Below are 27,789 nucleotides of genomic sequence, written 5' to 3' on the forward strand. Positions count from 1 at the left end.
GGCATTTGTGGAATATTTTATGATCAAAAGATGTCTCAATAGTATAGGAGTTGTAAGACAAAAAGGAAAAAAAGGAACACACGTTCTTACATGGCTTAATATTGAGCTGCAGTTTAGACAATGTGCGCAGAAAGCTTACAACAGCACGGTCATAAACTGGCACAGAGCTGCATTGTCGATTAATACATTTTCACCACTGTGCACAGCGTTAACTACTGATTGCACCACTGGAAATTGAGAAATCATATCCCATGTGACTCCCTTGGTGCATCCAGACTGGCTCAAGGTATCACTTGATATGGGGCAACGTAGCAGCCCGACTGTAAGGTTTTGAAATCATCTCTGAAAGGGAATTAGATCACGTTAGAATTGCTACTGGCACCAGTCAGTCAGATGACAGATCTGCTACTGGTATGCTGGTTCAGTCAAACCAGTGAATAGTTAACAGTTGTGGGCAATCAGTCTGAAAGTTGAAGTGAGCGCGAGGTCTGAAGATACTCACCTGCTGCCCCGAATTCTTGTAGGCTGTTGGTGCTGCCACTCGGTCCTATCCATGCAGCTCTGTCTTCACCTCCCTGGGTGGTGTCTAAAGCCCCTTGCAGCACTGCACTCTTTGCTCCCATGCTAGTAATGTTCCACATTCCCTTTGGCTAGGCATCGCCCTTCTCTTGACTGGGCTGCATACTGTGTTCTCAAGGTTGGCAGAGGGGCTCCTATGCTTAAGACCCCTGGGGGCTCCTGGAGAGCGTGTCAGGCCGAGACTGAAGGGCTTAATGCCGGATATCTGCGAGAAATTTATGCTAGTCTGCGCACACTGACTCCTTTGCCCCAGCTGCAAGATCTCTGCAGGCTTCTTGAAGCCTGCATCTGTGGCAGGAAACTGACTATATTGAAACAACGGGCATGTGACGGCCTTATATTGATTAAAATCTGTAACCAACAGGAAAGCAGATTTTTGAGAAAGCCAGATGTATTATAACAGAAATGTTGCCATACACTGCACCCCCCTTTTTCAGTCGAATGCTATGGCATGCCAGCAAGCAAAATACAGAGCGGACTGCTGGTACACGCAGAGAAGGAAAGATGAAATGTGGTTTAAACCAAAGGCTTGGGTCTCTGTAAACCTAGGGTAAGGGGGGTATTTATAAAACCGGTTAATGTTTTATGCCGTAGAACAAGTTCCACTCTATAATATATAGCAACATGCAATCATAGACGGGTTCCTTTCCATTACTCTGGAGACTATTTCTTTAAGAGCGCTCCTTATCTTCTCCATGAAACAGCCAGTGGGAGGAGCGGGAAGGCGGGACTTTGGCGGGATGCTAACAGGAACACTTTATAAATAAATAAAGGTGCGCTTAAAGTGAAAACGACACTGTTCGCGTTGGGAGAGGTGTGGGTGAGTAAGCAACATCGCCTGAAGAAGCGTGCTGCCCGTGTACCAAAAAAGCACCCGACCTCCCTGTAGCCATGATGTTGCCTCATATTCAGCTTGCCTTAGGCACAAACATGCTTCACGATGACAAGTGGAGAGCAGGAGGCAGGGAGTGCACACTGTGATGTTGCCTCATGTTCAGCTTGCCTGAGGCACTGACGCGCTTCATGGTGACAACAGGACGGGAGGGGGACATTTTAAACTTGGACAGCATAAGGAGGGGCCAAAGGCAACATGAACAATGGATAAATTGAAAGCGGGATGCATGGCGGCGCTTAGAGCTACAAGTAGGCAACATGAACAGGAAATGAAAAAAACAAGCAGAGCCAAAAGAAAAAGTAGTTTTCAACACTAAAGTAAATATGAAATAATCCATGTAACATGGGCAGTCTCCAGGACTTGACCAAAACAGCAAAAAGAGGGACAAATGTAAACTATCCACCAATGAAAACAAAGGGATTTGCAAAAGCACATGAAGGAACCAATCATAAGCAATGGGTGTGCTGAAAGCCCATAAACCAGATACAGCATGTCTCAGGAGACAGCGCATGTGCTGCCTAGCCGAGACCTAAAAAATAAGGAGGTTTAGTGCCTGCCACCTTCTGTAGCATTATTGCTTCCGTAGATTGAGCCTGAAGCACATCATGTTTTTTTTCCTACTAATTGGACAGTGGTTAATGTGGGATTTGTAATTGTTTTGCATTTCCTTATAGCTGTTGTAGTTTCAAAGATAAGTATAAACGAGTGCTGCTGAATATTAAAGACAAGGAAGTTAAAACATATTCCTCACTTGAGTACTGACATATAATTGATGACCCCTAAATTGTTAATGTTTTCTATATGCCAAGAGTGAAGCGTTGCATTTCTACTTTTTGAGAAAGGGTACCTAGGCTATTCTTAATAGATATAGGCATGTTCACGTTGAGAAATGTGCTATTTATAACATGGTTGATTCTTCATGATGATATCGCATTTGCAACCCGATCAGTATTTTGAATGTGACACAAAATTCTGAAGAGGCTCCCAAATTGGGTTCAGCATTTTAATAAAATATAGGCAGATTTAGAAAGCTGTTCATAGTTAATGACTGCATTTACAAGGGGAATATCCAATTCCTGATTTACAAAACCAGTAATTTGGGGATTTTGCCATAACAAATGGCATTTGAGGGCTTATTTGCTCCCTGTGGAGGGTTTTATTAGCGTGTTTGGGTAGGCCCACCAGCAAACGTTGGAGTACACTCAGAAAAATGTAGCTTGGTTGATGTGTAGCGAAAGTATTCATCAAACCTTTGCAGGTTGTTTCCAACTCCCCAAACAAGCCTATTTACTTCTATCAAGGGCAGGAGTAAATGGTTATTCAGGCTTGAAATGAAGAGGAACACAATTTACGATGGTCAAGGAAGGGATTTGTACATGATGTAGAAACAAAAATAAAATTTTATAGTGTAAATGTAGTTATGCACTACCTTTCTGTATGCGGAAGTGATTACCAATTGCATTTATGCAGAAATATTTTGTCGTCTGGGCCCTCCTGGGAAACTGCAGCAGTCGCAGAATCCCAGGTACATTCCTGATATTGTGGATAGTCCTCAAAAGTAATCCATTTACGCTGTTGTAGCATTCGTACTGGGCCCAATTATAAACTCCGTTGGTATCTTATTCTCTTTCTGATTTTATTAATTCAATCTCGGACTACTTTTCAAATACACAGTTGGTCCTCCGATGGCTCGGTTCTGTGCTGAAAGCAACTGGATATTCCGAGGATGAGCAATTATCCAATGAGGCCCATGAATAGGATAATTGCTATACACAGTTGTTATTTCACAACAATTTAGGAAACTCAATGGACCAGCTAAAAAAAGAGTCCAAATTAGCAGAAATTTAGTTTAAATGTTTAGTTATTCATTCAGAGATAAAGGACATTAAATTAACGAACAACCTTAGTATTAAATTAGTAATAGATTTAATTAATTCTCAACAATTTAAGGATGTCATTGGTAAATCTTCCTCACCCTAGGGATATTCTGAATCGTACAGCGTATGTGTCGTTCGGAAAGTCAGTGGGGCCTCATGCAAACCCTTACAAGTTCAGTAAGTTCAAAGTGACCGGTTCCAGGTCGTTAGGAGAGAAATCTGTCTCAGTGTGTTGCTACACTCGCACACTGGTCAGTGGCAAGCTGCAGCATCACAACCTAATTAGCCGGAATACTTGGATGTCCAGAATCAAACCATCTCCAATGCAAGGATGGGTTGTGCCCCCGACCAGTCCCAAATAGCTGTGAAATTATACAGCATACATTTCGGGGGTGACACCCCTTGGCAGCACCAGAAATATCAGACCACTCTGTCTTCTTGGCCGACTTCGATGTGAGGATGATGTAGTAGATAAAAAGAATACAATCCGGAATTAAGTAATTCAAGTTATGTAGTTTCCTTAAACCATTGTAAACTTAGTCGTATGAACAATGAGATATTTCAGAGAGTAAGTGAAAAAACGCTTATGACTTGTCGATATTCCTTTCTCAAGCATCTGTTCTAGTATCTTACAGATTTTGTAGCAACTGCATCTGAGCTGTACTGAGGATGTCAAATGAAACATTTGAGAGTTAGAATACAAGTGGCAACTTTGCTAACTGTTCCCACAGACTTTAGACCAGGGGTCTCCAACAAGTAGCTCGGGAGCTACTGGTAGCTCGCAAGTACCTTCAAAGTAGCTCTCTGAGGTGAAGTCAAGCCCAGTATCAATTTCAGAGTAGGTGCCTATTAAAGAAGGCAGCACTGATCATCTCAAGACCCTAAGAGTGACAGCCAGCCAAACTTATCACAGTAACTCATACTAACACTCAAACACACACTGTGCCAGCTTATAGGACCTGCTACATGACAGTCTGTATCCAATCTCAATATGATTAAGCCACAAAGAGATTGACCATGTTGCAGTCCCTCCTTTATCAGTCACAACATGTGTGTGAACCGAGCACCATCAAAGTATGGAGGCAGTAGCATGAGCTGTAATCAGTGCTGACCCACCAAAGTGCGGGACGGCAGGAGTCGGAGTGAAAATGTGTCAGTTAGATGCATGATCAGCTCAAGACCTGAGGAGAACAGGGTATGATCCAGACCAGAGAAAATTAAGAGATTGATCAACATTTATGTGTGTGCCCATAATAAACACTATTGCTTCCTGAAACTATGACTGGTGCCAAGAACCACCAAATATATATGCTAGCACCATCATAAGAGTGTTATATTTGGCATAATTGTGTCCATTCCTGACATAATAGTGCCAATGGCATAATAATGGTCATCCTTGACTATTTTAGTATTTTTGGTCTAGTTGTGGTATGCTGGCAGCCATCATAGACCTACTCTGAGCATGACTGGCCTATATGTACCTATTCCTGGCATATTAATGGTCATGACGGATATGTGATCTTATCCCTGATCCTTTTTCCTCAGGGGCTGTATCCTGACTGTACCTCACCCTAGGTTGCCTCCCCTCCCCCCGCCTGCAGAGGATATAAATTACCCTCATTGGACCAGGGTCGAAACGTCGACACTCTCCCCCAGTGGGCCTGTACCTGATCTCATCCCAGCCCTGCCTTTTCACAGATGAATGTTCTCTGTGCGTCATCAGAAAATCATGAAATGAATATTTGTAAATCCATAAGGGACAGGCCTATCTGTAAAACTGGTGCCACTATGAACCACAACCAGTTTTAGTAAGGATACCAGAATGTGTAATTGATTGGTTATTGAATTTGCCTTTTGGATTCCCCTCCTTTATATCTGTCCTACCTCACGAGCACATTCCTTTTTCACACTCCCCTTAGAGCAACATCTTTCTCTATTTGGAGCATTGAATATGGTGATCTGTTATAAAAGTGACTAAATAATAAACAGTCACTATTGGAGCGATATTTTGTGCCTTTGTGTCTTTTGAGGATATACTTGTTTGCATTGTAAAGAAAATGGTGGTACATTAATGATACAATGCTAATTCTATATGTAGCGGATGCCCTTTGACTAATGAATGTTTTTCATAACTGAATTGTAGCTTTAAAGAAGCCTAGAACCATTGTTTCCTATACCAATGGTGAGCATCCATGGCATAAGACTGTAATACCTGGGAATTCAAAGTAGTCTGTCCATATGAGGCATTTGTACATGGGAGTACATTATGATAATGACAAGCTGATGTTTTGAGACTGTGCATTTCTCGAAAACTGAAAACTGATATTTTAAAGGCAGTTTTAGTTTTCAAAAATGGGGTTTCTTCTGGAAAATTGAGTTTGTTTGCCCACAATGGAAAGTAGTATTAGATAGAAAAATGTGCATTTTCAGAAACTGGTGAATGATAATTCAAGCTGAGCTGGGGAGACGTACTGCTGTGGTTATGTTATTTGTGCCACTGGGCATGTCAAGATTTGAATGCTACTTCATAAGTCAAGGGGAGGCATTTAATATTGAAGGACTTTTTCCCAGCATTTTTGCTGGTAACCGCACTTGGTGTACTTGGGTGGTAGCTACTGAAAATCCTGCTTTGGGTGGTCATAGTGTAGTCACTATTTTACAGGTATAGAATGTGCTAGTAGCTCGGGAAGACTTTCGTTGAGCAGAAGTAGCACTCACTACGGAAAAGGTTGGAGACCCCTGCTTTAGACTATTCAGTTCATGAGTTCACGTTTGGAAAAAATAGCAAGATTTGAGGCCCACATAATATACAGCTAGTTATGCTCTACATTATGCTGAATTATGAATCTTACATTGATAACATCCAGCATTATCAAATTCATAAGTGAAATATGTTAATAAACACTCAAATCAAATCGTAATAAATTCATGTAAGTATAAGGTACTCAAAAAATGTTGTGTCAATGTTGCACATATAGGAAAAATATACATACATCTCTTTGTGTATATGCTATTCGGGGCACACATATAAAATGTACGTTAGAGGAACGTTTTACGAAAACAACTTTAACTAAACCCCGTGTAGCACCTACTATTTTTTTGTCATTTTCGGTGCACACGTTGCATCATGGAATAATGCATTCCTAATTTCTCAGATGTCAAAGAAGCTATTACACACAACATTTCTTGTATTCATTAATATCACATTATTAAATCATAAGATCAAATGATTAATTGTTAATAATTCACATCTAGGAAAGTTGAACATAAACTATAACATAAGTTATTCTAGCATCTGCATGCTTTTAAGATGCAGTAGCTGAGTCAAGTTTGCATGCCATTTTCAAATAAGTGGAACTTAATACAAATGATGACAACAATTGATGTTATAATCGTTTTGTTTTTGTCACAAATTTAAGTGATATCTCTGCTCAACACCAAACATAGGGGGTATGGCTATAGTTCTACATTTTTTATTTATTGGCTGGGTCCTTCGCGTGCCACCTGGCCTCTGGCCATTATTGTGAATGAAAATGCAGCAGCGATGATGTGTATCTGAGAATTCGGCACTTTTCTACACAACTTTGGACGATGTCGTTAAAGTATCTTGCTCTGTAAAAAAATATGTTTGTAAAGAGAGCAAAATGACGACACCTGAAATGAAGCTGTTTATATTTAATGAATCCGATTTTCAGCAAAGCAACTGTAAATGCAATTAAAATTGCAGTTTGAGGTTCTGTATTCCTTTTCCCGTTGAGCAATTTTGGAACACATTCTGCCATAACCGTAGTATATGTTACGTGACAGAGTACCAAGAGAAATACAGTAAGATGAATGGGGATAAACAAGACCTTTACCAGCATATGTACACCACTTTATCGTTCTAAATGTTTCTTTAGTTGTCCTGACATGATCCCCGTCCGTGCAAAATGTTTCTTAGCATTTTTGACTGTAATGCAGTATATTTGAATTCACATTCATTTTAGACCCTTTGGCTTTCCTGTAGGTGTGATGGGTAACTGAAGTATGTGCGAGCCATTGGTGAAGCAGAATGTCTGGGAGCAGTGAGAAGAGCTCGGTTTTTGCCTATGAATCTTCTGTGCACAGCAGCAGCGTCCTCCTCCGTCTCAATGACCAGAGAAAGCAAGGCCTCTTATGCGATGTCACCATCCAAGTGGAAGACCAGAGTTTCCGGGCTCACAGGTCCCTGCTCGCAGCCTGCAGTGACTACTTCCTCACACGGATCGTAAACCAGCATGACTCAGATCTTGTTATTTCTCTTCCTGAGCAGGTGAGATTTGTCTGAATGAGCAGTTACGCAGTCGGAGGCTGGAGCAGAAAATAAGTATTTCAGGTGCTTTCTGCTGCAGGGTCGTTATTTAAAGTGGTCTGCTGGTATCTGGAGAGTTGTTTTTTAGATTTACAAAGGCGAGTGATGTTTGTGGATAAGATTTAGTATTTCAGTGAGTGGGACTTGTTCCTAATGTTTTTTGGGTGGAGTTTCTGGTGCACAAACATGCAATTAACAACTGATGCATTCTCTAATGCTAACGTTATCAGTGTGCTATTTTTCATCACTAACACGCGCCTTAACAGCCAGTGGGAGCTTATACGACATGAGTGTTTTTTTGCCTTGACTAACTTTAAATTTGGCATGTATTGTGCAGTTGTCTTTTTTATCATTCCCTTCCACGTTTCTTTAAGCATGAGCCATGTAAGCGTTTATTAAATCTTCAAGTGGAACTGAAGTTAAAATGTCGAATAATCCTGAGGGGTTAAAGGCAAAGGTTGCTGTACGGGTTTTTAAAAAAGGATTGTGTTGCTAGGTGACGGCCAGTTTTTGACATTTACATTTCTGAGAAAAAACCTCTGCATTCCGAAGGAATGTAGCAGGCAGGCGGTGTATGTAAATCTGGAGAAGTCATAGACTTTGTGTCTGACGTAAATATACCCCTCAACCTCTCTGGCTGAATTATATTTTCTCAGGTATCTCGAAGCAAGTAGTTCACAGTCCACTCCTTTTTCACCTGGAGTTGTGGGAGTAGTCTCGGAGGGGTGCAGCGTTCATGCAGGCCCTACCTTGGTTGTTTCAAGTCACTGGGTCTTCAGATCTAGAGTATCAGCAAGAGTCTTCTCTTTTAATTCTGTTTTCTTTCTTTTGCTTCATTTCTTTTCCTTGACTTGCAAGTCATTGTTTCTCTCTAGCCTGTTTCTTCTTCTGAAACTATATAACTTCCCTTGTTCTCTGCATCTCCTCCATCCTAGCTTCATAAGTGGGTGGATCCAAGGATTGCTCATTGATGGGGCTAGTGAGCGAAACCAGGAGTGCCGGTAACAAAGCACGGTATGCGCCGCAGACGTCTGAGCCTGTGGGGCTAAACCAAAAAACCCTTCCTTAATTCTGAACTGGGCTTTTTGTTATTTCATATACTCCATGTCCAGTCTGTTTTAGGTGGTCTTTCATATTTAACTGGCCTCAGTCTCCTTGCTCACCGCAGCTCTTTGGTCAGTAGTCAGAGCTTCACCCCACAGCTGCTTGAAAAGTGCCAGCTAACTTCCATTGTACTATACACTTTTATTGAATGTACTACATTTATTGTTTGGTATCCGGACTTATCTAAATCCTGCGATTTTACTAATCAGCTCTTGCAGCACTCTCAAGCTCAACTCCAGTGCACTAGGCAGTCTTTTGAACAAGTATTGCCTGTTATCCGTGGAATCATAGGCCTCATATTACCGTAAATTCACTGAGTGCCAAGAACCCTTTTTTGGTTTTCACAAAACAGGAGTCATATAGGTGACAAATGAAGGCATGATCTCGAAGCCTGGTTTGCACAGGTAAAGTTAACACTTGAACTCTGCCAGTACCAGGGCATAAGTCCTAAAAAAAGAAGCCGAGGAACTAACCAGGTTAGACAGTATGCAAGTGAAATCATGACGCGTGCCATCACAGCGCATGATGTCACGACGTGTGGCATCACAGAAAGTGCCCTTGCTGGAAGTGACATCACAAGAAGTGACATCAGATATTAAGACCTCACACATATGTTTATCAGGTATATCATGAGTACAGTTAAGTGCATTATGAGATTTAACAGATGAGATTTGGCGTCTGGGTTGTACCAAAAAAGTGGCGCAATCCCAGCGCAAATCTGTGCCTCAACTAATATATTATTTTTTTCAACCCTGCCACAAAGAAATTGGCAACAAGGAGAAGCATGGCAGTAGATCTGTTCTGCTTAATTGGTTGCAAAATCCACATTTTAAAATATTTGATTGGGTTAAGGCATCTGCTGTAAAGATGCCCAGTAAATCTCAGGGAATAGTAATAATGGTAAGATAACTCTGGAGGTGAACGCATTTGTTTGAGAGATATGTGTTTTGAGAAGTCTCAGATCAAAGTAATATAAAGTAATGTGTCTCTTGCAAAGCACATCACATAACATGCGGATGACAGATTTTTATTTTATGTAGATAGTGAAGTGGGTTACTGCTTTTAACACAAAGATCCTTTTGTTACTTGCAGTTCATAAATTGTAATCCTTGTAATATAACACAGTGAGCTATGACGGACATGTGACTCCTACAACTTGTAACCCTGCTTCATGTAACTCATCTTGTACATCGATTTACACATGTACATGATTTTTTGTCAATGTATAATGTGTATGTTACATAAAGAGCTCTGACACCCTGCATTGGGTTGCGTATCGCTATAGAAGAAATAAAATAGTGCTTTTGAAATTATCTGTGTAAATACTAGCACAGACAAACACATCAGACATGCTTACAGTGCATGCATCTGTTTTGTACAGGGACTGACCAAAGGCAAAAGTTTGCCTCTCTTAAGTACTTGTGAAGAGATAACAAGCTGTGTGCCTTTGTTTCCCCTCTGTGGCATTTACATTTAAGTGCGAGGTTCCAGGCCGCCTTTATTCAGGATATTCAAACAAAAGGAGCCTGATGGTCCCTTAACTTCTGTCTTTATCTGGTCCCAGCTGGAGGTGAAAAAGAAGCCCCCTTGCTGCCTGCACCTAGCTGCTGGGAATGAAAGCAGATAACGTACAGGCTCTGCTGAATGTGTCCCGGTGTCTGGAAATTACACCAGGACCAGTTCAGCATATTTCTATGGGGCCCAACTTCTTGGCAGGGGGGACGTTGTCCACCTTGAAACAATAGTGGGTGGACTTCGTATACCTGCGTGTACCCCCGACTCGTGCCCTGGCCTTTACTTATGCTGTTCACACAGTGTTGTAGCACATTTTTAATATTACAGCGTATATTGATGGTTAAACGTTTTATAACATAGTCAGACCATGTAAATATTGCTGCTTAAATACAAGTGTATATATAGAGGTGTTTAAAGCTCGCTACTAAAACTTCACTAAGTGTCATATGTATGTATATCTGCATGCATAGGTTAATTTGTTATTTGTTTAATGAAAAATCAACTCCCTTCAACCTTTGTCACATTTCTCCTCTCACACCCAACCCAAACCTTCCTACTACTATGAATTCCCAAACAGACTTTTTTCAAACAACCCCCTTCTGTTTTTCACCAATTCACATAACTAACTGGTGCACATGTCCACTACTCCCAGTAACTACTTACAACTCCCCATTTTTCTAATAAATTCCCATCATTACGCCCCTTCTCAAAACACTGCTAAACACACAAGAACTCAAGAGCACAAATGTACCACAACTAATCCACAAAGAAAAATAAAGCAGATATCACTGATCTTACTATTTAACTCAAATCATGGGTTCCAGAGGTGCATATTGCTCACTGCAAAGTGCTTCAAAGCCTTGTCAAGGGTCGTAAACGCTAAATGTATTCAATTTAAAAAAAAAAAATCTAATAATAATTGTTGGGGATTGTGAATTTCACTCTGAAAATGCTTCAGCCAATGTGGTACTTGTTGCAAGGCTTCAGCCCTCTTCTGCCAGAACAAGCTCTTGTGTGGATGCTGATGGACACTCGCCACATCTTCATAGTATTTATGTTCACAGTGGGCATTCCCTCAGCCTCTATTGTGTATAAAGTAATGTTTTATTGCAGGCAACAGGCTGATCCTTCAAAACTAATCTGATCCTGTGAAGTGAGCATCAATGATTCTTCCCTGTTCTATTGAGAATTAGTGGATCTAAACCAGATATATAATCTAATAGTGGTTTGTACAGAGAGACGCGTGTTCAAAAAGTCAACATACACTGAGGACCCTCATGTCTTGGTTATTCCAATCCCTCTTGTACCCCGACCACTTCCTCTTACTCCCTTGCCTCTGGCTGGTGTTGGGACTCCGCCCCATCCCCAATCCCTTCTTTTCCGCTATGCTCATTATTCGCTCTTGCATCCGAAGCATCTCGTTTTGAGAGGTGTAATAGGCATTACTCTCTCACAAGGGGAAGAAGCATGCAGACCAGCTGTAATCAAAAGTCTTGGTGCTAGAACAGGAAATGTAGTGAAACCGTGTTTTCAGTGTTCTGGTGAGTGTGCATGTGCCCATCAAGAGTTTACTCGCCTTGGAGGCAAAAGGCAGTGTTTTGACATAAGGGTGATGGGTGTGGCAGTTTTTGGTGCTGGTGTATTTCTTTGGTTTTTTGTTCTTTACACTTTCTCCTGTGGAGCACCATGGATTAAAGGCCTGAGATCAGGGCTGGGCAGGCAGCAATAATAGTGTGAGTTCCTCATCCACCTTTTCCTGCTATGGTTTTTCGCAAATAGACGACTGGTCAGTGGAGGAATTTGCCTTCCAGTGTACAGTGAGTGTACAACTTTTCTCATGAGAACGAAGAAGAGAAAGGAGCACATGCTGGTCAGTGCACGCAAGCAGCTTTGAAGCAAGAACAGAGGTCTGTGGCCATGTTTTAAAGTCTCCTCCTGGCTCCATCCCTGCCATGATTTCCATCCCACACAACTAACTTCACCTTCGGAGCAGCAGGAGTCTCCAGACCGGTACGTTGAGGGGCTAGTTCTGGCCACTTCCTACTTTCCGGTTGCAGTTGCCTTTTACCCACCCTCTCCAACTCGATTCACTGCCTGTTGGAGCCACCTGTGAAGTTGAGAGGTGACACCATTCTCTGGTCAGTGATATGTAGGCTTAACCTGACCATAACAGCCCCTGACCCCCCCCCCCACCCCCTCCCCCCTCCGGGGCTCTAACTTCTGGAGATGGGGAGATGGGGAGGGAAATCCAAGAGGACAGAATGCAGCATCCTCCCTCTACTGGTTCTTCCCTGGAAGAGTAGATATTGAGGGTACTCTCCATCAACCCTTTTTTCTAGCTAGCTGAAGCATGGCCCTTCCTCTGCTTGGCCTCCCTAACACTCCATCTCACACACAAGGCACACAAACTGAAACAAGTGCAAGGAAAACACTTTGCCTGCCTGGCCCTGACTGCACTCTATGGAGAAGGAAGGGAAATTTAGTGCTGCTGCAGCTTAGCCAGTGCATGTGTGCATGCAGAGTGAAAGCTGTCTGTAGAATGCAGGATGTGTGCATTTGGGGAGTGGTGTGATGCTAATATGAAATAAATAACTTTTATCTGAGTGGCTCCAGGCTCGTGTATGAAGACCCTGCCCTCTAACTTCAACATTTTTGTGGTGAGTTTGTTAAGGACCTACGTGGAAATATAGCATGGCTCTAGTGGCAATTGGGAGCTATTGTGTGCAAAGGTAGATGCCTCTCAAGAGACGGATGATGGCCCTATGACCATGGAAGACTAGTTTGGTGCCCTATCCATTAAATCCACCGGCACATGGAGCCATCTTAGTGTATTTATAAACTCGGGTGATGTGTCCCAGTATATAGTCCCAAGCTTTAGGGCAACGCTATGTAGACAGTGTTATAAGGACAGCACTGTGAAGATGGTCCTATGGAGACACTGGAAGATGCAGGAAATCTCCTTTACTTTAAACATACTGAAATGACGCATGGAGCTTGGCAAATAATACAAATTATACCAGGCCTGCACGTCTAGTGACTTGAATGATCTATTCTACCCAACTATGATACACTCTACCCCATAAACTGGTCTCAGTTAAAAAAACAAAAATAATTAAAAAAAAAACGTTAGCAGCACCACCAACACAAGAAACCATGGACCACCATAATACCATTGAACGGGAATTTGACTTGCATGGACACCAACATGTGAAGTACACCAGCAAAGCCATGAATCTCAACACAACAGATTGGTGAAGATTTTTAGCGCTGGTATTTTCTATAGCACAAACCTGTTCACTTTCAGACACTTCTGAACATTATCAGATCCCAGAATGAGATCGAGAGAAGAAATATATTATTATTTGCTCATAACTCCAACATGTTGATTTTCAAACACTGCATAGCGCTTTGAGACCCTGGAGTAAAAGATGAAAAAGAGGAGCATACTATCTCTTTGCCAGCTAGGGACACGTGCATTATTTAACAATTTATTGCCATTTGGAATAGTGCTAACATCTTGCCTCCCAGATAGTTCTCATCGCTATGACGTTCCACAGCTGGAGAAGTTGTACATACTCTCCTCTTTTCCCAAAGATGGTATTTTGATCTACTTGCTACACTGTATAGTGTCAACATGGTGCCTTCCAGGCACTTCAGGGCACGCAGGGACCAGAGTGACAAAAAAAGGAGCAAGGCAAGCTGGCTTGTTTTGTTGGTCAGCAAGAGACATTACATTATTTAGTGGTATTTTGTGTAATACCAACACTTGCCTTCCAGGCACAGCAGTGCCTATCAAGATTTTACAGAAACCATGGTTCCTGTGGGACAATGTAAATAATAATGATACTAGTATGCACAATCGCAATGTAGGTAAGGGTTAGGTCGATATCCAAAGGAGAAAAACCATAGACAACTCAATATTTGGTATACATAATAGTTGTTTATGTAAATATAAATGCAAATTCTTAAGAAGAAACAGTGCAATGTATCCCCAGTGAACATGGAACCTAAAACTGTAGTGACATATTTGAGACAAATACATTTGGTTTCCAAAGGTTATAAAAGTCGAACATCTTAAGTGATTAGTAATAGAGACAGCGTCTTCATGTAATAATAGGCGCTGATATATGGTTCGCTTTGCTTATGTCTACGGCGTTTCAACCCCTAAGAGGATACAGGGTCTCTTCAGGACCTAATAATGTAGGGACATCTATAATAAAAAGGAAAAGTAATCCATGCGATCCATGAAGGTAACAGCGTGGCTGTGTAGGAACGTATTGGGGCGGCCTGCGCAACCCTGCGCTTTCACTTCTCCTGTCAGCTCCCCCCTCCCATCTCTGGGTTAAGTTCTAGTTCGTGTTTTAAATTTGCATACTCATACTTGCTCGCATGATATTGCTAAGTATATATAGATTGCGTGTTCAACTGCCTATTTTTTATCCTCTTGTTCACATGTACAGTGCCCAGCTGGGTCCCATGTGAGTAATACCCTTCCTTTTTCACTTCCGTGTACTGCACTTCGATCACGCTGGCAGTTTATCCTCCGCCACAGGTAGAAGCCGCCCCAAAACGTTCCTACACAGCTGATCCAGCGGTGTACCAACAACAGATACTCCACTACCATATACTCACCTGGGCCCATAAACACACACAATTGAGTAAACCGCCGGAGTCAAAGTTTATGATTTCACAATTTCAGGATTAGTTATTCCTCATTCCTAACTAACCTTTCACTGATCAACAAGTTCTTTCCTCTGGTTGATGGATCATAAGTTGAACTAGTTGATGGTGACAATGTACATAACTCTAATTTTTCTCTATGTAATGTAAATAACCACATACTCTGGAAGGTTTAAAATCTTTATCTAAATTTTCAAACTCATGTGAACCGTCTCAAATACACAGTGCAATCACCATCATTCTTAGGAGAGAAAATTCAATTAAATCATCAATCAAATATAACACGGACTTACTCAATGAATGATGTCTAAAGAAAGGAGAGGATAGAGAGGAAAGAGCATCTGCAAATAACGTGAAGTTATAATTACCAAGAATGGTGAGAAGACGAACCCCCTGGCCAAAGGGCTGGTAAGTGTCCCCCGGGATAGGTCAGGAGACAAAGACTTCAGGACAGGATAGATGACCTCTCTAGAATACCGACAGTTGCGCCGCACCCCCTCTCTGATACTCTCTTCCTCCTCGAGATTCTTCCGCAATGTTCTTATCTAACCCAATTAAATTAGGATAGAAAGTTCTGCATTCGATTCTGTATCAGTATATCACAGCATTTCTCCCAGCAACAGCATCTACAGACAGAATCCCGAGCTCTGCAGCGTTCAGCAAATCTTCATCTTCTTCTCATCGCTTCATCATCTGACTAACTAAGGCTATCTCAATTATACCTTTCGTTCCTCATGTACCACCCACTAAAGTTTCAATATCGTAAAAATACGAGATCTAATTGGTCAGGCAAGGGGGGTTGATCATCACACCATGCTTACATGTCACTTTACTCAGTTCGACCATTGTTCGCAAACCCATCCACTTAATTTTCGTTCAAAACGTTATTCCCATCCACTACATGTATCTAATTTGAAACATTAATGACTCTACGAAGAATAGGACATCTCATTGCTGAATTTTTACCATCCGTTCCCAGGCTATGGCACTCAAATTGGCTTCCGTTCAAGTGTTCTGTCATTGACCTTCATGGCTTCAATCGATAGGCATGCGCAGTCCTTCTCCTACTCAAATTACTTCAGTTATACATGAGAGGCCCAAATGCGCACTAGTAATAAAGTCAAAAAGACAAATGTTACTTTCACAAATAAATGGTCACACTGTTTACCACCCACCCATACTCTATTCCCCTTTACTTATTAATACTTTCCCCGCATTAGTAAAATAGCTTGTTTTCGTTTCAGCCAAGCAGATGCCATGCATGCAACTCTTCAAGACTCCATTTTAGTACCTTCTGCTCATGCGCAATAATTTCCCTCCAAGCGACAGCTCGTCATACTGCTTAGATGCAGTTGACGCATGTGCAATAAAGATTTCCTTGTTTAAAGCGGTTTTAGTCCTTTGTTCATGTTATTAACGTTAATAAACACATATGCAAGTTTCACTAACCCGTGTGTTTGTGTGGTGCGCATTAGTTTTACACTTTCGCTTCCGAGCAAGTCTCTTTTCTACGAGTCCTTGCTCCATCACAGCCACGCTGTTGCCTTCATGGCCCACATTGGTTGTAAAGAAAATACCAATAAATTTAAAAAAAGTTCTCTTGCTCACAAGCAGCACTCCATAGTGTGGCTAGCTTGTCCTCGATCACTGTAGGACAGAGTTCTCCAAAGTCGGTCATGGAGGGCCGGAACCATGCCAGATTTTTAAGATAACTACATAGATGAAGTAACACTATAGCCTAAATCAAATACAAGAGATGTTTGTACAGGTTGCACCCTGAGCTGACTAATTTGAAGGGGCTTTTATAAGTGGCTTAGAATGTACAGTAAGCAATCGTGGCACAATTTAGTCCGTGCTTTTGGAGGGTCTTGTGTGCCATCCGCATACTTTAATGGCACTCAACGTGGAGTGACCTGTGAAATTGACACTGCTGTGGTTAAGATGATGGACAAAGATATTGTAGAATACACAGCACCAGCTAATGGGGACTTGTCTCTCTGGCATGAGTCATTTAGTGCTATAAAAGAGGGTGTGGTGTGTGGGGGCACAGCAGTGCAACTTGTTTGCGAAAGGAGACTCACCAATGCCTGGGTGTTGGAGTGGAGGCGCTGATTATGTAGACTTGAACATCGTGAAGAACAGCAGTAAGCAGATGTTTGATTGGGACAGGAGTGAAAACATTGGAGAAAGACTGCACAATAATATTGAAGAAAGAAGTGAGACTGTATTGTGGAAGGGTATACTATACTGTGTCTTGAAATCATCGTAAGTTGAAAAATCGCCTGCCTGGCACTTGGCTAGTTGCGATGTTAAAATATGATATTCAGTTATTTAATGAGCGGGTTATTTGGCATTCATGGGGTTTGTAATATTCTGTGTGCTTCTGTTAAGAAATGTCTTATTTCACTCCTAGTATGAGGTTTATTTAGTTGGGGAACTTGCGTAGCAACACGTGCCCTATACATCTTATTGGTAAAGCATATCTGGCGTTAACAAGTTTCCGTGTAATTTGACTACTTCTCTTTGGGAATTGCAGTTTATGTTAATGGTTGTGGTGTGCTGAATGTGTAGTGCTGCAAGACTGCTTAGGAAGTTTAATAATTTTGTGTGTTGTCATTGTGAGTATATAGACATGTGTTAATAGGGCCTTACATTCAAGGAGGACTTGAATGTCTTTGAGTGTTGTGCAGTTGTAGTCAAAACCTAGTTGTCTTGCTTCTTTATTTGACATGAGATCATGTCTTGACCTGTCACAGGGTTTATGTGACTGCTGTTTGTTGGGTCTTTGTGGGTCTGGATGGGTTTTGAAGAGTTTAACAAGTTGTTGTTGAGTGAATATGTAAGATAGACATGTGGAAGACTGAGTCATTGTGAATGATTATTCCCACATTTTATATGCAAGAGAATGGTTGCTGTCTGTTATGTTGTTTGTCAGAAAGGGAGGTGTGTAGTATCCTGTGTGTCCCAATTAATTCCATGTATGAGTTGGTGTCCAAGTAAAGGATTTAATGGAGTGTTGGGGTGTGGTGTGGAATGAAGTTAAAGCCAGTAGACCGTGACTTGGAAGGGAGAAGCAAGCACTGACGGGACCTACCTCCATTTACTGTAACCTAAGGGCATTAAATATAGTACTTACCTACTATATGAGGGGCGCATGAATCGTGTATGAAGACCCTGCCCTCTAAATTCAACATTATGCCTCTGGTCAAGGTCTTTTCTGGAAAATGGAGGGAGGGGGCAAGTGTCAGGTGTTTTGTCTTTTAACAAGAGGCCTATCTATTATTAGTACATCAGGTGTGGTGGTGCCGCGACCATCGACTCAGCACCCTCTTTTGACAGTCTTTTACCACCTAATTGTCCTAGCTTCCATTAGGACCTATGCCACCCATGCTACTCATCTGCCCACGCGGCTGTCAAATATTTGATTCAAGTGCTATTCTGTAGGCTCCTCTACGTTCCCTCTGACTCATGGACGTTCATTGAATAGACCATCTCCCTCTACTTGTCAGTTGCTTCTGGTAGTATTCCCTATGGGAGGCCAGGGCTGAATTCCCCGGTTCTGATGCCAACTACCAGTCCTTTGCTCTAGTGACTCACCTTGTCTTTGTTGTGCTGCAGTGCTGGGTGATGCAGCTCCTTCCTTCTTGTAGAAGTGGTAGATATCTTCTGCATTTGGTGCTCCTGGAGTAACCAAGCTATCATAGAGTGCCTCCGACATATCTGACCTGAGCGAGACATCGATCCTGCTTGGCAGGGAGAAGAAGAGAGAGCCCTACAAGATTTCTGTTACGGTCTTGGGGGCCTCGTGGGATGATGGGTTGGATTCCACTGGTTCGTAGTGCTATTTTGTAATTAAAAAAAGTAGAGTACCCAGCCATGCTGTACTCTATAACATAACCTTGCTTAACTAAGCCAAAACCTATACCGCATGATGTGGCATAACATGGTGAGATAACCTAGCATAGCATAACAATCCAACACAGAGTAGTTTAACGATAAAACATACCAATATATCATCTGTATTATAATACAATATAACATTATAATGCATCATAAAATAAGGCAGCAATATAGGACAGTATTCAGTTGTATTATGTTATTTATTTATGAATTGGCACCCAAAGGTTTAAAAGCAGTATTGTGAAAAGCAGGATAATGACTTGACTATCATGTTGGAAAAAGTCTGGTATAAACCAGGCTTCCTGTAGTATCTTGTATATGTATTGATGCTTCTCCCCTGTTGCTTTAGTCCTAGCTGCTCAGCCAGTCTGAGTGTGCTGTGTGGAATGCTAGTGTGGTGATGATAAGTGGAATGTTTGGGTGCCTGTGAGGTGAAGTGTGACAGTTGGAGTATGGGCTGAGCTACAGGCAGGCTGCGTCTGGTGGGGCTGCTGTACATGTATTTACCAACTTGCAACGAAGACTGAATAAATAAGTAAAAGCAACACTTCAGCTACCTGATCCTCATTATTACACTCCTAAAAGCGAAGGTGATTTGAAAAGGACCAAATTGACAGCGGCAAAGAGCTCAATAGAGATGGAGCCAGAACTGAATGAACAAGGAATCACTGTCTTCTGCATGAAAATCTTTCAACAATAGGCCTCCTTGACTGCAAATACCATTTTGGGAGACAGTACATGGAGTGTTTTCGGCACTCTACTGTTTATCGTCTATCCCTCTAACTTGGGTTAACAAAGTGTGAACGGGTTTGCTGTCCCTACTAGATTGAAGGGTAAGGGATTGTCTTCTCTGTTTTGTAAGGGTGAAGCCACACTTCTTGGTCTAAACCATAGCCTTTATAGAATCATCTGGTAAAAGCTTGAGATTCCTTTAAACTTATAAGGCCAATCCTACGTGTAACAAAAGCCAAGGTCACTCTGGTCACTTTATTTAACTTCCTATTTTAATAGTCCTTCCAAATGTAGTGAAGGTCGTTCCGCCAAATGTAATGTTAATAGTTCTCTTTGGATAGAGTATTATTTGTTCAATTAATAAACTGAGTGTTATATGTTATACATTGGTCTGTGTGTAATTTCTTTCACTAAGTATTATTTGTGGGGTGACTACATCCTTGATTGTTTGCCAGAAGAAAGATGTGGGTGTTTGTTGGTTGGACGGGGCAGTGCTGATTATTGTTTTTAATCAATGCACTGAGTGTTGTTTGTGGAATGGGTTAACCCAGTTATTTCATGAATGGATTTTACATTATTTGTGGTATAGGTTTACTGAGGTTTATTTGTTGGATAAGTGCACTGACACCTGTGTGCTAATTGGATGTACTGAGGTTTGATTGTGTAAGTAGACGCCCAAACACTGGTTCAACGGATGATTTTAAGATTATTTGGCAAGTGTTTTAGGGGTGTCAGCCTTTACTTCTCTGGATCCTGCCACACATAGTCCGCAGTGCCCACCATGGTTGGATAGCCAGTATCCATCTGAAGCGGATTCCCAGACCTGCCTGCAGTGGGTGCCTAATAATTATTTGCTAGCTGGATACACTGAAGTTTCTTTGTTTAATTAATGTTATATGGTGAAATAATGCACCGGGCTTATAATTCAATGAGATGCAGTTTTCATATTTTGAATTGATGCTCTGAAAGTTAGATGCTGAATTATTCACAGCAGGTTATTTGTTGATTGGAAAGCAATGAGAAATACTTGTTGAATGCAACAAAGGTCAATTGTTCGAAGAAAAACAATTGATTAAAAAACAAATTAATGCTTTAATGGCTAATTTTATTGATGCAGTGTACAATATTTGTTGAATAGGTTTACAGGGGTTATTGTTTTGTTATTATGTGCACAGAGGGTAATTGTGGAATTGATGCACTACTGTTTTTTAAGAATGGATACAGCCAGTGGTATTATGAGCGCACTGGGGATTTTTTGATGAAGTAATAGAGTGACTGTATTTGTTGAATTGATTTACCGAAGAATATCTTTTCATTGATGCATTGAGGACTATTAATTTATTGCATGCACATTAAGGATTATCTATCTATATAATGGCCACAATGATGATTATTTGTTGCATAAATTAATTGATAAATGTTTGTTAAACAGTAGGCTGGTGGTTATGTGTGATATGTTTATTCATCAAATAACCCCCCAGCCCACAGGTTTATGAAACAACCCTCAGTGTTCGCTAATGGCATTTGTGGGATGAGTGCATCACTATTTATGGGATGAAACTGAATTATGTGCAGCGAATATCTTCACAGGTTGTTTTTTAAGAAATTGTTGAACTGATCTTTCCTTGTTCAATGATTGCATTTAAAGTTCTTTGTAAATATGGAATCACTAAGGATTATTTGTGGATTGGATGCACTGTTTTTTATTTTGTAAAGTAAGGGTGTAGATGCAGTGTTACTTGCTGAATATATGCACCAAGATGTGCTAAATGGATGCACTGAAGGCTAGTTGAGTAGTGCCACAGGCATTTTTATGTGAAATGCATTTCACTAAGTGTATGCATTTGCTATATGCACTTAGGGGTATTCGTTTATTGATGCACTAAGGGTTATTTTTCACTGATGACTAGAAGACCCATTATGAACAATAAAACAGGCATATAATGGGCTTTAGGTCAGTCCATTGCTCATGACTGGGTGGCTTTCTTGTTTACCTCATTTCCCTGCTCTTTATTCTGCTTTTGTTATCCTTCATGTCCTTGGGTTTGGAACATTTCTGTTTTGCGTAATTTGTGACTGAAGGAGTTGTATACTTCCACTGCTGATGACATGATAAAGCTACTTTTTGGGTCGAGCCTACTAGGTCATGGATGCATTGTCTGTTACTAGACATATTGTGGTATACCAAGAACAAAGAGGGGCTTCTCTATCTTTTGGTCTGTCCCTTCCATGAAGCATTGCCTTTTTACCCTTGTTTTGATTGGCTGGCATCTCTGCTTCTACTACTCTTCAGGCACTACTTTTTTGTGTTAAACAGTCCATGACACTGTGTGTGTGTTTTCAAACTGTCACCTTTTTTTTTTACATCTCTCCGTCTGCACTTCGTATTGCTCTCTGTCACCTGAGTGCTTCTCCCTGCTCTGCTCCCTACTTCTTCCCATCGCCTCTCTGCATGTCCTCTAACACCCACACCATCTTCCCTCCTTGTTGCTCCTTTCTGCCCATCCTATCTGTTGTTTCCCACAACCCGTGTTTCTTCCCCAGCCCTGGCATTCTTTCGCATTCGATATTGTTTTGACCCCCTCTACCCCACCATGATCTAGGTTCCTTCTGCATCCCCCACCCTTCCCATTGGTGCTTCCATCTCTACCAACCCCTCCCCCTGTTGCTTCTGTTCCCACCCCTCACTCACTTTTAGTTACTGGTTCAACTTAGAGCAGTAACTAAAGAGAAAATAAAAAGCACTCTTGTCATCTTGTAGGTGCACACATGTGTTGTACATACTTAAATAAAAATGATGCGGCAGCCACGTCAAAGGCTTTTTTTTTTTAAACTTGAGCCATGCTGTACAGCATTGCTGATGTTTCAAATCCATTGACAAAGCTGATTGCGGACGCAAGACCTATTGGCTTTGCCAGTGCTTGTTCTTTCTTCTTTTGGCACTCCTTGGGAGCCCATGGCTTTTCTTACTCTCAAGTGTTCTGCTCTTTTTCTACTTATGACCCCACTAACCCCCTCATCCATTGCTCTCCCACCCTTCCTGCTGTTATATTCCAAGTTAGACCCCTGTAGAAGCAGCTTATATCTTACATTGTCCTCACAAATAACATTTTCAGCTGTGAACCTTTGCACATATTTGAGTGCACGACAATGTTGGATTAATTTATCTGAAACTAAACTTGTTTACACATCTAGCTTTACACAAACTGTTCCCAATACCCTGAACATCATGTACAAGCTCTTGTTTCCCACTATGTACAAATGTCATCACTATCTTCATCCATGGGGCAACAGGGCTATCTACATATCCAAAACACAACAAATTTATATGCACATCGCAAGGCTGTTTCCTATTATAAAAGATGAGCCTCCAGATAGATTAGCAGAGGAGGCCCTTCCGCTGACACCGAGGGTCCTTGCATGCTGAGAAATCACCATGGAGCGGTTTGACATCTCATGAGAGGTGTCCAGTTTGTGACCAAGACGGGGTCCTTCACTCTATCCCATAAGGTAATTGGGGGGATTCTTGGCTTTACACCTACACACTGTCTAGGCACCCTTAGAATAGGGTTCGCATAGTAGGACTACTCTAGATTTTTGCCTGGTTTTATATGCCTGCATATATGCATTGTTTCAGTGCCATAGTAGAACTATATCTACTATTTACTCTTTTGGTGCTTGTAATCACATTTATCTACTTCTGTCTATTAATCTTTGCAGCACACGTATTTTATACAAGAATAACATTGGTTCAATAAATATTGAAAATGTCCCACTGTGTATTCTATGTATATTTCTCTAAGAATAAGTAAGTACGAGTGACTGAACGAAAGGTTCTGTACTGTTTCCACGATCCCTGTGTGGATCAGGGTTGTCATGTTCAGTGGTTGCCAGAAAACCATTTGCTACCTGGTAGGTTTGGGGGGAGCTTACGGTGGCACTGTGAGCTAGCTGGTCTAGTGGCCAACATATCCTGCAGGGTGTCCGGAATCAGTCTTGACACCAAGCCCCTAGTTTATGTTGTCCTAACAATGCGCAGATCCTACGAATTGGTAGGACGACACTGCTTCATTTTTTTTAAAAACGTTTTTACAGAGGTTTTGTAAGTGCTTGGAAGCTGCTCACTGCTACATGGCCACTTCTTTTAGTTTGAGTGTCATCCAGTACAAACTTAATTTTTAATTTACTGGTTCTGCAGTGAGTGTTGGCCGTCTTGGAATGGTAAATTAAAATAAAAAATAAACATTTCAAAATGTTCACCTGTGTATCAGTATACATGTGCGCACATGCACAAACAACCATCTGGAAATATTTTTCTTTAGGATAAAAGCCACCACAAGATAGCCACCCATTCATCCATGCTTACGTATACCTGGCCATCTTGGATGTTTTTTATCATATAGAAAAAGCAATTTCGTATGGCTGAAAGCGCATGCATGCAACTTCATCTATATGCACAGGCTGCTATTTTGGAATTTACTTTACATGACTCAAACATGCATTGGCAAAGCCAGTAGCGATATGTGTTGTTCTTAAAGATGAGACCACTTGACTGTGCCAATATTTGTTTGGTCTGGTGTGGCAGAATGAGTAGTTTCAGGGAGGCCTATCCTAGTGCAGTGCAGTATATGGGCTACCCCTAGGCGGTGTATCCTAAGGTAACTCCATCTAGAGTGTGCTGTGTCCTGATGGAGTGTGGTGAAAGAGAGGGATATCTTGATGGTTGATGCTGAGATTGATGTTGGGATGCACAGTGAATTATTTTCGCTGGAGCATGAAGACACAAAGAGAGGAGTTTTATGTGATGCCATGAGGCCTCCTGCAGTTGGTGAGCAGACAGGTATTGTTTGAAGAGAGAAGTCACCAGATACTGAGTACATCATAGGTTGATAGGCCCTTGGCCAACTCTACAGGCACAAAGGGAAGGGGGGTCACCAAAACCGGAGCCTACAGATTCATTTTTAAGTGAAACACGGTCAGACTTTCCCTACTGATGTATTATTTGGTGTCTCTGATAGACATCTGGGCACTTCAGTCTGTAACACGGACTTGCTATGAGCTGCCACTGGTGCCAGCCCTTTTAAGAAAAGGAACTAGCACCTGTTGACCACTGCTGCCTGCCTTTGGAAATTAGGCCAGCCTGGGAAGTGGTCCCTACATCCTCCTATTTACTCACTCAAATGGGCACAAAGATGTCTGTCTATAGACAAAATGGTAAGCAGATATGGGTAATGCCAATAGGTCTGGCTTTGAAGGAATTTTGTTATGTAAATAGCATGGGAATGGATATGTGTTTGTGTGGAAGCAAAGAACTGTAGATTAATATTGATGTAGGTTAAAAGGTCAGGTGACAGTTGCAATGTCAATCCAGACTTAAACATCCAAATAGGTTAATGGGTAATGACTGTCCTACTACTAACTGTGCTGCTGCCAGAGAAAAATAATTATCTAGATATCTAAGACACTTCAATAGCATTAACGTATCATGTGTGTGCCCCTAAAAGCTCAAGCAGCTGGTTAATGAACCAAATGATCACATCTGTGAGGAGGGCAATCACTTTTGTTTGTGGAAGCAAACAACTTGTGCTCAGTCAAAGCATGTACTACTGGCTACCAGCATGTGGGCGGAGCCAAAGCCCCTCTCTAGTGGTGCTCACATAATTATCTGGCTACAGCTACGCTGTCAAGCTAGACCATAAAAAATAATACTGACTCGAAGCCAGAATGTGGGATGGATGGAGTGGGAGGGAAAACTAGACTCATCCACATGGTCCACACAGTGAATCTGTTCTTGGTACATAACTGTAGTTTATCACCCAACTCAGTGGTACTTGTACTGCAGTCAGAAAGGCAACATGTGAGTGCATCTAAAACACTTTAAACAAGCATTTGCAATGCAATAGGTCTCGCATTCACGCAAGTTTGAGCTTTTGGCATTGTAAATGACAATGCCTTTTATTTATGTTTTGGGTTTAAAACATACATAAAAAACATTGTCATTTACAATACTAATAGCTTAGATTCTCACAAATGCGAGACCAATTGCATTGCAATAAAGGGCCACTCGACTGCTTGTTAGATTGTAAATATCAGAGGAAGAGACTGTCCTGTGACGTCTTCAAAGTAGTGATAAACAGTGCAGTGAAGAAAATGTATAAGTGTTGTAAATTACACAGACAAAGTGTAAAGTGAGAGTTATATATGATCTGAGAAATAAATACTACCAAAGCGATCCAACACCTTTTGCTCTGGGAATACAGGAAGAGCGGGAGGTGGGGCTATTTCCTGCCCCCTTCGTAATTTGAGTGTGCCATTGATATCTTTGGCCTAATAAAAAAAAACACTCCAGCTGTAGTGGGGCGCTGACTTCACCTCTTGGTGCAGGGCGAGCTGTGCTTCATGGCAGGCATGGCAGGAGGGAGGGATGGTCTTGGCTCCAGCTCCGGCCTCGTACAGTGCCCCTGCTATTACTAGTGAGTGAGAGGTGTTGAGGTGGTGGTATTGGTATAGGTGGTATTGGTGGTGGCGGTGGTATTGGTAGTGGTGATATTGGTGGTGTTAGTATTGGTGGTGGTGGTATTGGTGGTGGTATTGGTGGTGGTATTAGTGGTTGTAGTGGTATTGGTGGTGGTGATGGTATTGGTGGTGGTGATTATATTTGTCTTATTGGTGGTAGTGGTATTGCTGGTGTTGGTATTGGTGATGGTGGTATTGGTGGTGGTATTGGGGGTGGTTCAGGTGCTGATATTGATGGTGGTGGTGGTAATGGTGGTAGTGGTATTGATTGTGGTATTGGTGGTAGTGGTATTGGTGGTGGTGGTGTTGGAAGTGGTGGTGCTATTGGTGGTGCTATTGGTGGTGCTATTGGTGGTGGTGGTGCTATTGGTGGTGGTAGTGGTATTGGTGGTGTTGATGGTGGTGGTGTTGGTGGGGGTATTGGTTGTGGTGGTATTGGCTGTGGTGGTATTGGTGGTGGTATTTGTGGTATTGGTTGAGGTTGTATTGGTGGAGGTGGTGGTATTGGTAGAGGTATTGGTACGGGTGGTAGCGGTATTGGTAGTGGTAGTGGTAGTGGTATTGGTGATGGTGGTATTGGTAGTGGTGTTGATATTGGTGGTGGTAATGGTGGTGGTATTGGTTGTGGTGGTATTGGTGGTGGTATTGGGGGTGGTTCAGGTGCTGATATTGATGGTGGTGGTGGTAATGGTGGTAGTGGTATTGATTGTGGTATTGGTGGTAGTGGTATTGGTGGTGGTGGTGGTGTTGGAAGTGGTGGTGCTATTGGTGGTGCTATTGGTGGTGGTGGTGCTATTGGTGGTGGTAGTGGTATTGGTGGTGTTGATGGTGGTGGTGTTGGTGGGGGTATTGGTTGTGGTGGTATTGGCTGTGGTGGTATTGGTGGTGGTATTTGTGGTATTGGTTGAGGTTGTATTGGTGGAGGTGGTGGTATTGGTAGAGGTATTGGTACGGGTGGTAGCGGTATTGGTAGTGGTATTGGTGGTGGTGGTAATGGTGGTGGTATTGGTTGTGGTGGTATTGGTGGTGGTATTGATGCTGGTGTTATTGGTGGTGGTGGTGCTATTGGTGGTGGTGGTGCTATTGGTGGTGGTGGTGGTGATATTGGTGGTGTTGATGGTGGTGGTGTTTGTGGTGGTGGTATTGGCGGAGGTGGTGGTGGTGGTGGTATTGGTGGTTGTATTGGTGGTATTGTGGTGGTAGAGGTTGTGGTATTGGTGGTGGTGATATTGGTGTTGGTAGTATCGGTGGTGGTGGTATTGGTGGTGATGTTGGTGGTGGTATTGGTGGTGGTATTGGTGGTGGTATTGATGCTGGTGTTATTGGTGGTGGTGGTGCTATTGGTGGTGGTGGTGCTATTGGTGGTGGTGGTGATATTGGTGGTGTTGATGGTGGTGTTTGTGATGGTGGTGGTGTTTGTGGTGGTGGTATTGGCAGAGGTGGTGGTGGTGGTGATATTGGTGGTTGTATTGGTGGTATTGATGGTGGTAGTGGAATTGGTGGTGGTAGTGGTATTGGTGGTGTTGATGGTGGTGGTGTCGGTGGGGGTATTGGTGGTGGTGGTATTGGTGGTGTTGGTGGATGTGGTGGCATTGGTGGTGGTATTGGTACTGGTAGTGGTATTGGTAGTGGTATTGGTGATGGTGGTCTTTGTGGTGGTG

At 42.0% G+C, this 27,789-nt stretch overlaps 1 protein-coding gene across 2 annotated transcripts in view; it reads left to right on the forward strand.

The window, feature by feature from the left end:
- BACH1 (BTB domain and CNC homolog 1) overlaps positions 1–27,789 on the forward strand; it is a 258,586-nt gene that overhangs the window by 149,117 nt on the left and 81,680 nt on the right. For both annotated transcript variants that reach the window (XM_085623094.1, XM_085623093.1), the window contains exon 2: positions 7,358–7,642. In XM_085623094.1, coding sequence (XP_085479220.1) covers positions 7,403–7,642 — 240 coding nt within the window. In that variant the 5' untranslated portion in view covers positions 7,358–7,402. The remainder of the gene's footprint in view (positions 1–7,357; positions 7,643–27,789) is intronic.

Source organism: Triturus cristatus, chromosome 8 (genome assembly GCF_964204655.1).
Source record: "Triturus cristatus chromosome 8, aTriCri1.1, whole genome shotgun sequence".
Lineage (NCBI taxonomy): Eukaryota > Metazoa > Chordata > Amphibia > Caudata > Salamandridae > Triturus > Triturus cristatus.